We start from the raw sequence: 17,039 nt of genomic DNA on the forward strand, positions 1-17,039 counted from the left end.
GTCATGTGCTCTCTTGTGATAAGAGAAACTCAGTCTTATATGTCAGAAACTATTTCCTGTGTTTGAACTATGAATAGGTGCTTCCTCACACTTTTTTCCTTTAAATTAGGATGATAGGTCATATATACTGTAAAACTTTCAAACCTGAGTGCATAAAGTTTGACTCCTACATTATATTTAGGCACTGAGATAAGAGTGGTTTTATTTCAAAGGTGCTGAGCACCTGCAGCTTCCGTTGAGAATAAGAGTCAAACTTCAGGCACTAAGGTTTGAAGATTTTGGCCTAGGATCATAGAAGTTAGAAACAAGAGAATTATTAGATGATCAAATTCATTTTCTTGCAACTGCAGCATATAGTCCTATGCTAGAGAATGTGAGCAAGTGATACTACACTTGCTGTTTACATAGAAGACCAAAAGGAAGTGACATGTCAATGTGCATATACCAGAGCCTGTCTAGAACTGAAGAATTTATTGTAAACTTGTATGGATGCTACTTGCTACTGTACTGTCCGCTTAAAAATTCACTTATCTCTTGATGCTCACAAGAAGTGTGTTTAGTGTAACATTAAAATTCTTGTCATTCCACCATCCTTTGTACTTCCCAGTATGCCACTTACTTATGTATTTCATTAGACTGTAATATCTATTATTGTGTACTATCCAGTGTTCAGTGCTGTCATAAATATAAAGGAAAGGGTAACAACCTTTATGCATGCAGTAATATCAAATCCCTCCTGGGTCACTTACCTGTAAGGGGTTAATCAGTTCAATTAACCTAGTTGGCACCTGACCAGAAGGACCAAAGGGGAAAGATGATACTTTCAAATCGGGGGGCAAGGGGAGGAAAGGTTTTGTTTGTGTTTTGTTTTGTTCCCTCTCGGGACAAAGAGAGAGAAACCAAGCAGGCAACCCAGCTCCTACTGAAATGATTCATCTAAAATTACAGAAATTGTAAGTAATAGCAAAGAAATGCACTAGATTATCTTTTGTTTTAGCTTGTGAATTTTCCCTATGCTAAGAGGGAGATTTATTCCTATTTTGTAACTTTGAAGTTGAGCCTAGAGGGGAATCCTCTGTGTTTTCAATCTTTTTATTACCCTGTAAAATTACCTTCCATCCTGATTTTACAGAGGTGCTTCTTTTTACTTTTTTTTATGATTTATTATAAAGTTCTTCTTTTAAGAACCTGATTGGTTTTTAGTGTCCTAAAAACCCAAGGGTCTGGTCTGTCTTCACTTTGTTAACCTATTGGTTGGTATATTATTCTCAAGCCTCCCCAGGAGAGGGGGTGAAAGGGCTTGGGGGGGGATACTTTGAGGGGGGGTGCAGATAGGGCTCCAAGTGGCCCCTCCCTGAATGTTTGTTCAAATCATTTGGTGGTGGCAGCAATACTGTCCAAGGAAAGAAATTTGTGCCTTGGGGAAGTTTTAACCTAAGCTGGTGGAATATAAGTTTAGGGGGTCTTTCATGCAGGTCTCCACATCTGTACCCCAGAGTTCAGAGTGGGGAGGGAACCCTGATAAGTGCATTGTTGAGGCTAAAGAAATAGTGTATGTCAGGGTTGCCCCTCTTATGAAGAATCTAAACAGCTGAGGTCATTACTGAGAGGTAAGAACTTTTTGTCTCAAGGGGAGCATTTAGGATACTAGCTGATATTTAACTTAGCTGGAGAGACACAATATTAGGATTCAGATACTTTTGTCTGGTGGAATTGAAAAGATATGTAAGGTTTTGGTGTGTTTGTGCGTTGCATATTTGTTTTTTTTAAAAACTCCACTGTAATCTTGTAAACCTTTTAAAAAAAATTATTTAAAGCTTTACCTTCTACATATAAGCAATAATAGGTGAATGTTGGTAGAACAAAAGTCAGTACTGCTAGGTTTGCTGTACAGTGTATTGCTGCTTTAATTCAACTGTACACAAGATCAGTGAATGGAAAAACTTTAAACGCAATACAACTTTGATTATCCTAATATAAATGTGGATAAGTGAATTTTTTTGACTACTGACCATCTTTTCCATATAACAGATGTCAGGTGGCATGATAGCTGGGAACTTGGGATAAATGTGGTCTTACTGTAAAATTATTTATCTTGAATACATATATACTTCACTGTACAGATTAACATGTTGCTATAAGTGTCAAATGGTGGTAGCCAACATACTTGGAGGTTTAAAGGCACCTCAATGTGCTGGTATAAGATTGGATGGTTTTAAGGTGGAGTCAGTGGGTGAGTCTTTCAAAAGCACTTAACATTGTTTTAACTCTGATCTCATTACAGCCAATGGTAAAAACTCTTACTGACTTTAGTGAAAACAGAGTTGGGCTGATCATAGACTTTAAGGTCAGAAGGGACCATTATGATGACCATTATGATCGTCTAGTCTGACCTCCTGCACAACATAGGCCACAGAATCTCACCCACTCACTCCTGTATCAAACCTGTGTCTGAGCCATTGAAGTCCTCAAATCATGGTTTAAAGACTTCAAGGTAGAGAGGAAACTTCCAGATTGCTTTAGAATATCCAACCCAATAAGATCAATTCAAGATTGCTTCCACCTGGAAACCAGAGGTTTGATCACATGTTTTCTCAATATATTTTGCAAGAACTTTCAGAATGCAAAGTTGACATCAGCAAAAAAGCTCATGTGATATCCTGTTCAGGAAAAAAAAAACAACCATCCAACAGCAGTTCTCAACCAGGGGTATGTTTATACTTGAGGGTACTCAGTGGTCTTCCAGGGGGTATATCAGCTCAACTAGAGATTTGCGTAGTTTTACAACAGGCTACATAAAAAGCACTAGTGAAGTGAGTACAAACTAAAATTTCATATGGACAATGACTAGTTTGTACTGTTCTATATACTATACACTGAAAAGTAAGTACAATATTTGTATTCCAATTGATTTATTTTATAAGTATGTGGTAAAAATGAGAATGTAAACAATTTTTCAGTAATAACGTGCTGAGACACTTGTATTTTTTTGTCTGATTTTGAAAGCCAGTAGTTTAAGTGAGGTGAAACTTGTGGGTATGCAAGACAAATCAGACTCCTGAAAGGGGTACAGTAGTCTGGAAAGGTTGAGAGCCATTACAGACTACGCTACTGCGGTTAGGACTAAATACAAAGGAACAAAATATTAAAAGTATTAGTAGGTTAAGAGATTGTAGACAAAATCTGGGGAAATCAGTTTCTAGGCAGGATTGACTTTAAACTAAGCCTAAATTGCATAGAATAACTTTTTTCCCCCCCGTTCATTTGCCGTGAAACTGTCTAGATTGTGTCGTATCAAAATGAAAGAAGATTCCGTGAAAACATTTAAAATATGTCTGAGGCAAAGAGAATTGCTCCTAGGGAGCCATATGGATGTTCTCTTTAGAACACAGTCACACCTGCTATTCAGGTTTTATGTGATTCTTTGGTATTGGAACAAGGAGAGAGAAGATTATCCAAGATAGATTTTTCTTATGCCAGAAAGAGGTTTTTGGACAAACTGGAGCATATGTTCTAAATTGTTCCAGTCAAGGTCTCAAATGTATGTTTGCAGCAGCACATCAGGGTGCATTATACTGAATTCAAGGGGGATAATTCAATGTAGTGCAGTAAAAATATGTATTTTAATTAGGGCTGTCAAGGGATTTAAAAATTGCAATTAATCACACTTAATAATAGAATGCCATTTATTTAAATATTTTTGGATGTTTTCTACATTTTCAAATATATTTCAATTGCAACACAGAACACAGTGTACAGTGCTCTTTATAATTTTTATTACAAATATTTGCACTGTAAAAACAAATGATATTTTTCAATTCACCTAATACAAGTACTGCAGTGCAATCTCTCTTTATCATAAAAATTGAACTTACAAATGTAGAATTAACCGAATTAACTGAACTCAAAAGTAAAGCCATGTAAAACTTTAAAGCCTATAAGTCCACTCTGTCCCACTTCTTGGTCCAGCCAATCACTCAGACAAACCAGTTTGTTTACACTTGCAGGAGATAATGCTGCCCATTTCTTATTTACAATGTCACCTGAAAATGAGAACAGGTATTTGCATGGCACTGTTGTAGCTGGCATCACAAGATATTTACATGCTAAAGATTCATATGTCCCTTCATGCTTCAACCACCATTCCAGAGGACATGCATCCATGCTGATGACGGGTTCTGCTTGATAACGATCCAAAATAGTGCAGACGGACGTGTGTTCATTTTCATCATCTGAGTCAGATGCAACCAGCAGAAAGCTGATTTTTCTTTGGTGGTTGAGGTTCTGTAGTTTCTGCATTGGGGTGTTGCTCTTAAGACTTCTGAAAGCATGTTCTACACCCCGTCCCTTTCAGGTTTTTGGAAGGCACTTCAGATTTTTAAACCGTGGGTCGAGTGCTGTAGCCATTTTTAGAAATCTCACATTGGTACTTTCTTTGAGTTTTGTCAAAACTGCAGTGAAAGTGTTCTTAAAATGAACAACATGCACTGGGTCATCATCTGAGACTGCTATAACATGAAATATTTTGCAGAATGCAGGTAAAACAGAGCAGGAGACATACAATTTCCCCCAAGGAGTTCAGTCACAAATTTAATTAATGCATTTTTTTTTTAACAAGCATCATCAGCATGGAAGCATGTCCTCTGGAATGGTGGCCAAAGCATGAAGGGGCATACGAATGTTTAGTATACCTTTCGATACCGGCTATAAAAGTGCCATGCGAACGCCTGTTCTCACTTTCAGGTGACATTGTAAATAAGAAGCAGGCAGCATTATCTCCCATAAATGTAAATAAACTTGTTTGTCTTAACGATTGGCTGAACAAGAAGTAGACTGAGTGGACTTACAGATTCTAAAGTTTTACACTGTTTTGTTTTTGAGTGCAGTTACGTAACTCACAATTTCTACGTTTGTAAGTTGCACTTTCACGTTAAAGAGATTGCACTACAGTACTTGTATGAGGTGAATTGAAATACTTTTTCTTTTGTATGCCATTTATTTGTAATAAATATAAAGTGAGTACTGTACACTTTGCATTCTGTGTTGTAATTGAAATGTATAAAAACATCCAAAAATATTTAATTTCAATTGGTAGTCTAGGGTTTAACAGTTTAACACTGTGATTAATCATAATTTATTTTGAGTTAATTGCATGAGAGAACTGCGATTAATCAACAGCCCTAATTTTAATCATTGTATCTAATGACACAAAAATTACATCACTAAAGAGTTTTGTAAAGTCTTTTAAATATAATAGTCAAATAAGTAAGAAACAGAGAGTTAACAACATCTTGACGGTGATGTAGAATAAGGCAAAGGAAATGAAGTGCATGACCATATGGCAAAGACTTTCAGAGTTGTCTAAAATCTGATATTTATTTTTTTCTTCATTGTTTTTAATTTCAGTTACTTTACAACCATGAATGTCTCCAGCTTTGTTACATTTCTTTTGTCTTAATCCTATTGTTACCTTGAGACTGAACCTCTTGCTGATGTTTATCAGTAAAGTGGCAGCTCTACATGCTTGAAGAAACATTGTGATTCAAAGGGCCTCATCCTGTGAGGTGCTGAGCTCCCTGAATTCCCAGTGAATTCAGTGGGGGCTGATGATGCTCACTACCTTTCAGGTTTGCATGACTGAACCTTAATTTGTAAATTCTACATATTTTTCCCCCCTGCTTTTATACTCTACCTGAGACTCTCTTCTCCAGCTGCTCTTTTGTCTTCTTTTTTCTGTAAAATAGTTTTCATGAGCTACCAACAAATAAATAAACCCTTGTCATCTGTGTTGCCCATATCTTGGGGGTGGAGATGAGAGAAGCTTATTAGAGGAAAATACTGACTAATTCTCTTACCAGATAAAAATATTTCATCTTTTACCTCACTAATTCTCAGGACCTTCTTGGTCTTGCTAGTTACTTTGTGCAACTCCTATAGAACTTTTTTGGCTTATGTGAACATAGCTGACTCACTCTTCCTCTCACAGATTTCTTGGTGTCAACATATTCAGTGCAGATGGCTTTGTTTAAGAGTTCTGAGTGCCAAAAACATGGGCCTAATTGCATGTGAAGCTGACACTGTTTGGAATTCACGAGTGTGCTGCCAGCTTCTCCCTTTGACACACATTCTATGAGTTTCTTTATTTTTTTAATAAATCTGACACTCCTTGTATACGTAATACCATACTCACTCTGTGTGTGGAAGTGTATCATTTCAACTAACCCATGGGGTTTTAAATGTAGGACTTTTCTGTTCCTTGTCCTTTTGTGAATATATGCAGCTTTTGGCTCATATCCTAGCAAATGTAACAATCAGGTTTGTCTCTAAATAGAATGTAAACATTGCACTGGCAGCAACAGGTTGAAACATTCTTTCCTTTTATAAATGTAGATCACTACTTCAGTCAGATCCCCACCTGAGTGAGTTTGTTTTTCTTTTTGTTTTATGGGCAGGCCTGCACAACTCGTAAAGCGGTGAGGGCCATATTACTCCAAAGAAAAGAGCTGTGGGCCAAAACCCCGTGGCCCCCCCGAACTCTCCCACCCTGCTGAACCCCCCCATGCACCACCCAGACCCCCTGAAACACAACCCCCCCCCAGCTCCGCCCGCCCCACGGAAACAAACCCTCCTTCCTCAGCGCCACCCCACCAAAACAGTGGTATTGAACCTTGGTAATATGTTATAGCGGGCCCCTAAGGTAGTATAATTAAGGTAAAAGAAAAATGTCTTTTTGCTAGAAGTAGAATAAGATCTCTCTCCCCCCGCCCACTTTGTAATCAATTCCCCTGTTGAATGAATGAGGTGTGAATGAGGAAGGCAGGCAGCTCCAGCCAGCTGCAATCCTTGGAGAGGGGATGGGAGCCAGAACAGATCAGTAGAACAGGTCAGCCACTGACTCACCGTTTGCCTCCTCAGCCCCCACCCCCACCGCCGGCTCACCTGCCCGCCCCCAACACTGCCCGCCTGTTCGCCTCCTCAGGCCCCCCCCTCACCTGCTGCTTACCTACTCACCCCCCTGCGGGCCGCACAGTGAGCCCACGCTGGCTGCATGCGGCCCCCAGGCCGCATGTTGTGCAGGCCTGTTTTGTGGGCATTGGAAATGGGATATGGAGCTTTTTCCCTTTTTGATCATTGGCTCAGATATGATCCAGGTCAGTAGCAAATGACAGTCATGTTTGGTGGCCTCAGTCTCCAGTTCATGTTGCGACATTGAGACTGCCAAGCAGGGTTTTTCATAAAGAGGCTATGGATGAATTAGCACCAAGACTAAAGTGACCTGGTCTTCAGTGGTTGTTCATTCCATCGCTGAATGGAGACACATTGTTATCTATTGTTACACAGTGTCAGGAGAGTGTTACGGCTAGCTGCTGCTGTATTGGTACTCAATTTCCAGAGCTGATCTGATATTTCTTACTAAATTCATTTAAAGCAGTTGCATTTGGTAGTTTGAGATAAATCAATGGCAATATCAGCTTTTAAGGAGTATCACAAATTTTAAAACAGCCACTTTCTTAAACACTTATGCTTTGTGCCAGGCTTTAGGGCTTGGCTACACTCGAAACTTCAAAGCGCTGCCGCGGGAGCGCTTTGAAGTGTGAGTGTGGCCACAGCGCCAGCGCTGGGAGAGAGCTCTCCCAGCACTGCACGTACTCCACCTCCCTGTGGGGATTAGCTTACAGTGCTGGGAGCCACGCTCCCAGTGCTGGGAGCCACGCTCCCAGCGCTGGGGCACTGTTTACACTGGCGCTTTACAGCACTGTAACTTGCTGCACTCAGGGGAGTGTTTTTTTTTCACACCCCTGAGCGAGAAACTTGCAACGCTGTAAAGCGCCAGTGTAGCCAAGGCCATAGTCTCAGGATTTAGGTAATATATTCAAAACATCCTTCCTAAGTGATGCTGTTGCTGCAATGTTAAATTTAGAACTGCACTCTCTTGCACCAGGTGATGGAATTTTACTGCCAATCTTGTGAGACAGCCATGTGCCGGGAATGTACAGAGGGAGAACATGCAGAACACCCCACTGTACCTCTCAAGGATGTGGTAGAACAACACAAGGCTTCACTACAAGTCCAGCTGGATGCTGTCAACAAAAGGTACACAAGTTATTCTGGCTCCACCATGACATACTGCTGTACATTAGGTGATTGGTCAAGCTGTTGTTGAAACTGCTGTCTTAATCAGTTCACGCTGCCCCTAGTGGAACTATTAGTCATCCAACATGATCCCCTGACTTGTTTTCCTTTAGAATATGGTTTTGACTTACTTTTTTGAATATTAATATTTTAGCAATTTTTTAAATGAGCTTGGTCATCATGAAGGTGATGGACCAAATACACTAGATTTCCCCTGGTCACAGAGTAGGAAGCTGCTTATACAAGCTTCTATATACAGCTCTGAACGTTTACCTCACTGTTCCAGGCCTGGATCCCTTGAGGAGAGATGAAGCATAACATTCCTGCTTAGTTGTGTGGTGTGTTACTCATTTAGTTGAACTAAGATTGTAAGAAAAATTACTTTTAAAAAGTCCCAGTTCTTAAGGAAGATGGAAAGAGTCTGAGTCTTCTGGGTAGAGCACTGGCCTGGAACTCAGAGAAGTGGGTTCAGTTCCAGCATAACTACAAACTTCCTGTGTTACATTGGGCAACTGTGCATCAGTCCTCCACCTGTAAAACGGGAGTAATGCTTACCTGCCTCACAGAGATGTGGTTGGTTGTGAGGATAAAAAAATCTATTAATGACTGTGATGCACTCCAATACAGTAGATCCTCAGATATGAACTGACCGGTCAACCACACACCTTGTTTGGAACCAGACATATGCAATCAGACAGCAGCAGAAACAGACCAAAAAAAAAAAAAGAGGGGGAAATACAGTACAGTGCTGTGTTAAATATAAACTACTAAAAAAAAGGGGGGAGGGCTTTTAAAATTTGACAAGATGAGGAAACTGTTACTGTGCTTGTTTAACTTACATTAATATAGTTAAAAGCAGGATTTTTCTTCAGCATAGTAAAGTTTCAAACCTGTATTAAGTCAAGTTTACAACTGACTATTGAAACATTGTGGTTGTTCTTTCATTCATATTTACAAACATTTCAGAGTTAAGAACAACCTCCATTCCTGAGGTGTTTGTAATTCTGAGGTTCTTCTGTGCTACAGAGAAGAGGATCAAAAAAAATAACTAGGTATCTTCAGCATGGTAGAGGCTGGGTCTTGTTTATGCATCCTAAGGTACCTACCTTCCAAGAAAGGGGTGTAGAATGCTGGGGTGAAAAATATTTGGTATGCACATTTAGACACAGAACACATAAATGATACTTTGTCTTTAAAAATATATTAGAACTTTTTGGAAAATAGTGAAAGATGTGGGAAAGTTCCAGTTTCCCCCTTCCCCACCCCTACAGAAGCATGAATGACTGTCTATCCTTAAAAGTCCTCCCTGGTGGAACTCCATCGGTTTCAATGGAGTTCCACCAGAATGGATTTTGGCCCTAGAATGTCATGGATAATGCACCAATCTTTTGTTTTTGTTTTAAAAAGGTTAAACGACTATAGTGTAAGTAGGGTTGCCAATCTTCAAGGTTTGTCCTGTAGTCTCCAGGAATTAAAGATGAATCTTTAATGTTATGTGATGAAACCTCAGGAATACATCCAACCCAAATAGGCAACCCTAACTGTAATAAAAGGAGCAGAATTCTGTTGTTGAATCAATCCCATTCCCATGTGGTTTTTAAAGGCAGTATTTTTCATCACAGGATTTTAGGAACAAGGGACAAGACTGTTTTTTGAGATGCCAATCATTGTAATTTATTTCCTTCACAGACTTCCAGAGATAGATTCTGCACTTCACTTCATATCTGAAATCATACGTCAGTTAGCCAACCAAAAGGCTAACATTGTAGATGACATTCATTCCACTTTTGATGAACTACAGAAGACTTTAAATGTGCGAAAGAGTGTGTTGCTTATGGAACTGGAAGTGAATTATGGCCTTAAACACAAAGTAAGAGATGTGTTCTTTTTCCAGTGACAGTTATAAGAATTGTTTTATTAAATTAATAATGGCTGTATGATGCCAACAGGTAAAATTATTGTCCAGCTATGCTGAAAGGAGGACAGGAGACACTGTATGTGGTTTAATGCAGCTGCAACTTTATTCTTAACTGTCTGGGAATACCCATCAGGTAAAAGCATACCGTGCAGGTAATTCCATGATATAAATTGAAACGATCCAGGGGCTTCCATCAGTCCACCCTCTGCTAGAACCTTACCCTCTCATCTGCTCCCGCTTCACGAATGAGGGTTAAGGTAGGCTATAAAAGAAGTGGTGTGTTGGCTCTCTGTTGTCAGTCATAAGAGCCCCAACCCCCCTATTTCTGCTCTTAACAAATACCTCCTTTAAATCCTTTACCAGTCCATTTATCTGATCACTGTATCCCTTCCCTATAGAGTAGCGCCCCATGTGAGCATAATGAGTTGCAACATCATAGCCTAACTCCTGTTCTGTGTTCACTCCCAGCTAACTTCCCCCTCCCACCCCCACAACCCACTGTGGGGAAGGCGAACGCCGCCCTCTTCCCCCCACCACCACCACCATGCGCACACACAAACTTTGCCTATGCCAATCTGGCAGTGAGGGAAGAATTCCAAGGAAAAGAACAACTAGTGCAGTGTTCACAGTGAATCCTGACCAAACCTGGTATTTTGCCACTTCCATGGATGGGAAGGTGGGTACTGCTCCACCTGGTCCCGGTACAGGGGCGGCTCTAGACATTTCACCGCCCCAAGCACGGCGGCATGCCGCGGGGGGTGCTCTGCTGGTCACCAGGAGGGTGGCAGGCAGGCCGCCTTTGGCGGCATGCCTGCGGAGGGTCCGCTGGTCCCACGGCTTCCACAGAAGCTGCGGGATCAGCGGACCCTCCGCTGGCATGCCACCGAAGGCTGCCTGCCTGCCGCCCTCCCAGCGACTGGCAGAGCGCCCCCCGCGGCGTGCCGCCCCAAGCATGTGCTCGGCATGCTGGGGTCTGGAGCTGCCCCTGTCCGGGTAAAAGAGGACTTCTCCTACTCAGCGTGTACTGATATAATCGCCCCTCTCTGGTCAATGGGGGAGAATGGGTCAGTGTCCTCACGCTGACCTGCTTTGAGGCTGCATAATCAGTCTGTATCTCTTTCTGTCACTCGAAGTACATACCTTTCTCCAGCAAGTAGACAATGGCCCTCCACCACTTAATGTGCAATGCAGCCATTATGTCTGAGATCACATATTTTCTTTAGTTTGGAAAGTTTCCACAAAGCATATATTATCATACTTTCCTTTAAAGGTACACTTTCAGGTCATTTTAGATTTTGTAAAATCTAGGGTTTGTTTTTTTGTTTTGTATAAGCAAACACTAGAAGAAATGTTTTAATGAAATTTATTTTAAAACAGTGACTAGAAACAGTTTTTACTTTTGAAACACTGCAGGGAAGCGTTATTCATTTTAAACCCAAATATTCCAGCATCCTGCTAATGTACAGTATGAATATTAAAAATGAAATTGACTACAAGTACACTATAAACAAAAGTGAATTGATCAGTATATTGCAGTTATCCAAGCTGACGGTCATTTCTCTTTAAATATTTGAAATATGTTATAAATATGAGTTATGGTGAGGTTGAATATTTTCCTTCTGTGTAATGACAGAAAAAATATTTGGAATATAATGATTTTAAGCTAAGATGCAAATTGGTTTTCTCCATAGTTGTGGATTGTTCCTGTTACTGTGCAGCAAGTTACAGCCACATGTGACTCCGAGTCAGATTGGGACTGATTGTTGGCTATAATATCTGTTTAGCTCAGCATGTCCTAGAATAAAGGATAGATAGAAAAAAATGTTTGGAGTTTTTTGTAAATAAGTAAAGAATTTTAAGATCACAAAATGCTTTGTAATTATTTTGCTGCCTGTTCATCTCAATAGCAAATATTCCTGAATTTTGTGCAGTAGGTGGGGAACAACAGTAAACAATGTAAAATTCCTGGACAAAATACTTTAAAGTGAAGTTAAGATTAATGGTACATGTCAATAATCTAAAGGTAACAATTCTTAAAAGAACATGGTATAGAAGTAGGTATATAAAGTCAGGCTAATTCTAAATTTAGATGTACAAGAAGCTAGAACATTTGTAAGTGTAAACATTCACATGGATGGTAGACAAATTACCTTAATTCTGCCCCTGTAGAGATGCCAGCCTGCTATAGTCCCATCTTTGTAGTTGAAATATTGAAAATGTGCACAATTTTCTTACATTTTCACTACAATATATCAAAAAGTTGGACTTTCTGTATTTGAGTAAATCCCTCTATATTTTTAGGGTGTCATAATTCAGGAATCCTTTTCCAATTAATTTCAAATTTGTAAAATATAATATTTCTACCTTGTTTCCAGACCTCACTTACCAATTCTGAGGTTGATATGACTTCGTGGATTTTAGAGCAAGGGTTACAACTGAGTGTATAATGGATACTCTGTTGCAACCTTAAATATGAAGTGGCTACTTAAAATCCACCAAAATTTCAGGCTACCTTACCTGCCCACCCTAACAATTCTTCCCACTATCCTATTAGCCCCCACCTTCCTGGCTGTTGAAAACTGGGGAGTAGACTTCCCTCCCTGGTTCCTGATTGAGCAGGGGTGGGCAAACTTTTTGGCCCAAGGGAAATTGTATGGTGGGCCACGAATGCTCACAAAATTGGGGGTTGGGGTGAGGGCTCGAGGGTAGGGACAGAAATTAATTCAGGGAGCAGGAGGGGGCTCTGGGCTGGGCAGAGGGTAGGGTGTGAGGGCTCTGGCTGAGGGTACAGCCTAGGCTCTGGGGGGGAGCTGGGGATGAGGGGTTGGAGGTGCAGGAGGGTGCTCTGGGTGGGGACCAAGGGGTTCGGAGGGCAAGAGGGGGATCAGGGCTGGGGCAGGGAGTCAGGGCACAGGAGGGAGTTGGGTGCAAGCTCCAGGTGGCGCTTACCTCAAGTAGCTCCCAGGAGCAGCAGCATGTTCCCTCTCTGGCTCTTCCGTGGAGGCACAGCCAGGCGGCTAGTCACACTGCCTTGTCCACGGGTGCTGCCCCTGCAGATCCCATTGGTTCCCAGCCAATGGGAGCTGTGGGAGCAGCACTTGGGGTGGGGGAAGTGTGCGGCGCCCCCTAGCTGCTCCTATGTGTAGGAGCTGGACAGAGGACATGCCGCTGCTTCCAGGAGCCGCACGGAGTGGGGCAAGCCCCCAGCTGGAGCACCGGAGCAGGGCAAGTCCCAGACCCTGCTGCCCGATGGGAGCTTGAAGGCTGGATTAAAACATCTGAAGGGCCTGATGCCACCCCCAAGCCATATTTTGCCCACCTCTGTCATAAGGACTCTTTTTTCCTTTCTCTTTTATTTTGGTTGAGGGCCACTCTCTCCATTCAGCCATTCTGAGACCCCCGCCCCCCACAACCATGCTTCTTGTATTACAGTGGGGAGACCCCTCTCCTCTGTAAATGTGGGAGAAGAGGAACTCTCTGGGGCAACTTGCTGCAGCCTCCCATGTAAATAGGGGAATGTCTGGTGACTCCAAAATACCAGCGTCCCTGTGTGCAGAGCTCATTGTCCACATTGTTGTGAAACAATCTATGACTGTTCTCAGACAGAGGGATGGCAGCTCTACCAGCACATTCAGTAGTGAGGCAGATGGAGTGGTAATGTAACAATTTGCTACTGGTGGACCTCTGAAGCCAGTGCTGCAGGGTTTCACATTAGGAGGTCCACACCAGACTGAGTCCTGGTGCTCCATGAATCTTGCCATAGCTTACTGGTGGGTTCCAGGGAATTGACACTGCACTTTTTTAAAAGTTGAAGCTTTTAACATATGACACAGTAGGTTGTGCTTTAAGGATTTGCATATCTATAAGTTTGCGTTTCCAGGTTGTCACCCAATCTCATCCTGACATGACTTGAACCAGGTGTTTCATATTACTTTCAGGTCCTACAGACACAGCTGGATACCCTGCTTGAAGGACAAGAGAGTATTAAGAGTTGCAGCAACTTTACAGCCCAAGCACTCAACCATGGTACTGAAACTGAAGTTTTACTGGTTAAGAAGCAAATGAGTGACAAGCTGAATGAGCTGGCTGACCAGGACTTCCCACTGCAGCCCCGTGAAAATGACCAGCTAGACTTCATAGTAGAAACAGAAGGATTGAAGAAATCCATTCACAACCTGGGTACTATTTTAACCACTAATGCCGTAGCATCTGAAACAGTTGCCACAGGTGAGGGGCTGAGGCAAACTGTGATTGGACAGCCTATGTCAGTTACCATAACAACCAAGGACAAAGATGGGGAGCTCTGTAAATCTGGGAATGCTTACCTCACCGCTGAACTGAACACACCTGATGGGAGTGTGGCGGATGGAGAAATACTTGACAATAAAAACGGCACTTATGAATTTTTGTATACTGTTCAGAAAGAAGGGGACTTTACTCTCTCACTGAGACTTTATGATCAGCATATCAGGGGCAGTCCATTTAAACTTAAAGTGATCAGATCAGCAGATGTGTCCCCTACTACTGAAGGAGTTAAGAGGCGTGTTAAGTCTCCTGGCAGTGGCCATGTGAAGCAGAAAGCTGTGAAAAGACCAGCTAGTATGTACAGCACTGGCAAAAGAAAAGAGAATCCTATTGAAGACGACTTGATCTTCAGAGTGGGTAAGGAAATTATCTTCTATCTATTGGTACTAGGGTCATGGCATTCAAATTGTAATTAAGTACACTTCAGGAAAACTGGGTAAAAAGCTAGTTTTTAAACTATTGTCAACACACAAGTGAAATTTAATGCTGGTCAGGTCTAGGCTTTTGAAGTCGTTAGAATAGTAAATGAGGAGTTGCATGGGATTTCATTCCATATGTCCCTAAAGGAAAAAGTCCCCAACTCTGTTGTTCTTGGAATTCCTACCCAATGTGTTTTGTCTCTGTGACAACTGAAGAGAGAAGAAAGGGAAAAGATAGAAATTCTCCTGTGACTAATATTTACTGTTGGGTTTAGAACATAATTTATTGGCTCTTGTGTACTGTGAGGTGAATAGTACATTTAACAGATGCCAAAATAATAATCTGAAGTTTGGGGAGGGGGGTCTTAAGTGAGGTAAGTGGGATTTGAGGTTTAAAGGCAGGAGGTTATAGTCCTACAGGATAAAACACTTAGGGCCAGATTTTTTTAATTATCTCAGCGCCTAACTCCCACTGGCACCTAAATATCTTTAAAAATCTGTCCCTTCCAAGTTCTCCTTAAAACAGAGCTGAGTAGCAAATCCTTTTTCAGAGTATTTGAAGAATAATTCCCCTCTTTCAAAATGTCTTTGATCTTCTATTGTTCTCAACAGGGCTGAATCTAAATACTGCTCTCCATTTACATGTCCTTCTCAAAAGACAGCAAAGGAGTCCTCTGGCACCTTATAGACTAACAGAAGTATTGGAGCATGAGCTTTCGTGGGTGAATACCCACTTCGTCGGATGCATGACAAAAAAGACAGTCACTATCTAGCTAAAGCCTCAATTTGCCTTCTCCTAACAATGTTCCTTTTCACCTCCCTGACACCAAAGGAGGCTGCCGTGTTCTGTGCAGGAAGCTTAACTCCCTCCTTCCCCGCCCCGCCCCTAAACTGAGAACAATGGAAGGTAGTGGTTATTTTGAAGGAGGATGTATTAACTGAGGTCAGTCTATGGCCCCTGTTCCACTGTATACAATGAGATATGGTAATCATTTTGGGAGGACAAGTCTGTCTTCATGAGTTTTTCTGAAATAGAAGACTTTATTCTTCAGCCTCTACTAACCAGATTAACTTCAAGCTATGAAAAATGGCAAAAAAATTATCATTAACCCTAATTCTCCCCCCCCCCCCCAAAACCAACAAAAAAACAAACCAACAACTAGCCATTGCATCAGATCGGCAGGAAGGAGAAAAGCTTTTGATTCAAGGGGGAAATGTGATGTGTGTGTCTAGGGAAATATAGGGCAGTAGAAACTGTCTTGTGTATGAGCAGGGTAAATGAGATGCCAGAAGAAAGGGAAAACTGGGGTGTATGAGCAGGAGAATATAGGGTGCAGGAGAGGAGAAAACTCTGGAAGGAGGACAAAATTGATGTGTACACCAGCTATTTCATGCTGCTCTAGAACAGTGTAAGCACCCAGAGTGTACTGCTGAATTTGGCCCAAAAAGTTAAAATTTAAGATTGATATTACATATCTTCAGAACATTAGAAACAGCACATGGTGGTAATCTCTTTGGTTTTCTTGTTTTATTATTATTGTGTGAAAATGTTAATATTGTTTTAAAAAGGGAAATGTCGAGACAAAAACTGTTAAAATGGGACTGGTTGAGAAAACATATATCATGATTTAGGTATCTGTATCTGTATGCTACAGTCTTAACTATTCTTAACCTTGCTATAGTGACATCATGCAGTAACCACATGATTACATGGTCTCAGATTAAACATCTTTGTTAAAATTTCTCTCACATTGTAAGTAGCAAAAAGAGAAAAGAAAAGACTCCTATGTGTCTTTAAACATTTTTTAACTAATCTGGGACTACAAAAGCTAAATGCCTTAATTATATACTCCTAGTATTTCATGATTTCACTACAGGGCAGAGTTAAAGTTGTTTGGAAATGTGCAGTTAAGACACCTATACCTTAACATATATTTGGACTATTATTATTATTATTTATTATTATTTTATTAGTTTAACCTTATCTCTGAATTCCTGGGCTTACAATGCTTATTTCGGAAATAAATACATCATCTCAGTCTCATTTACAATTACTGTCTTAATTCTTAATTCGTCTTTAATATAGTGCCTGTGAATATAACAACTCACTAACTAAAAAGGCCTATAAATTATTTTACCTTGTATTATTTTAAGATACAGTAACTATCTAGAAATCTATAAATTTCCCTAGGACTTGGGGAGGGGAAAAATAGCAAGATTTATAATATTTAAAAAAATCAGGTCTACAGAGGTTCATGTATGGA

General features: G+C 40.9%; 1 protein-coding gene across 16 annotated transcripts in view; it reads left to right on the forward strand.

The window, feature by feature from the left end:
• The window catches only part of TRIM2 (tripartite motif containing 2), a 107,002-nt gene that overhangs the window by 64,050 nt on the left and 25,913 nt on the right, over positions 1 to 17,039 (forward strand). For all 16 annotated transcript variants that reach the window (XM_039541115.1, XM_039541117.1, XM_039541123.1 and 13 more), the window contains exons 4-6: positions 7,943 to 8,094; positions 9,823 to 10,003; positions 13,990 to 14,713. In XM_039541115.1, the coding sequence (XP_039397049.1) occupies positions 7,943 to 8,094; positions 9,823 to 10,003; positions 13,990 to 14,713 (1,057 nt within the window). The remainder of the gene's footprint in view (positions 1 to 7,942; positions 8,095 to 9,822; positions 10,004 to 13,989; positions 14,714 to 17,039) is intronic.

The sequence above is a fragment of the Mauremys reevesii genome, linkage group 5 (genome assembly GCF_016161935.1).
Source record: "Mauremys reevesii isolate NIE-2019 linkage group 5, ASM1616193v1, whole genome shotgun sequence".
In the NCBI taxonomy this organism is placed as follows: domain Eukaryota; kingdom Metazoa; phylum Chordata; order Testudines; family Geoemydidae; genus Mauremys; species Mauremys reevesii.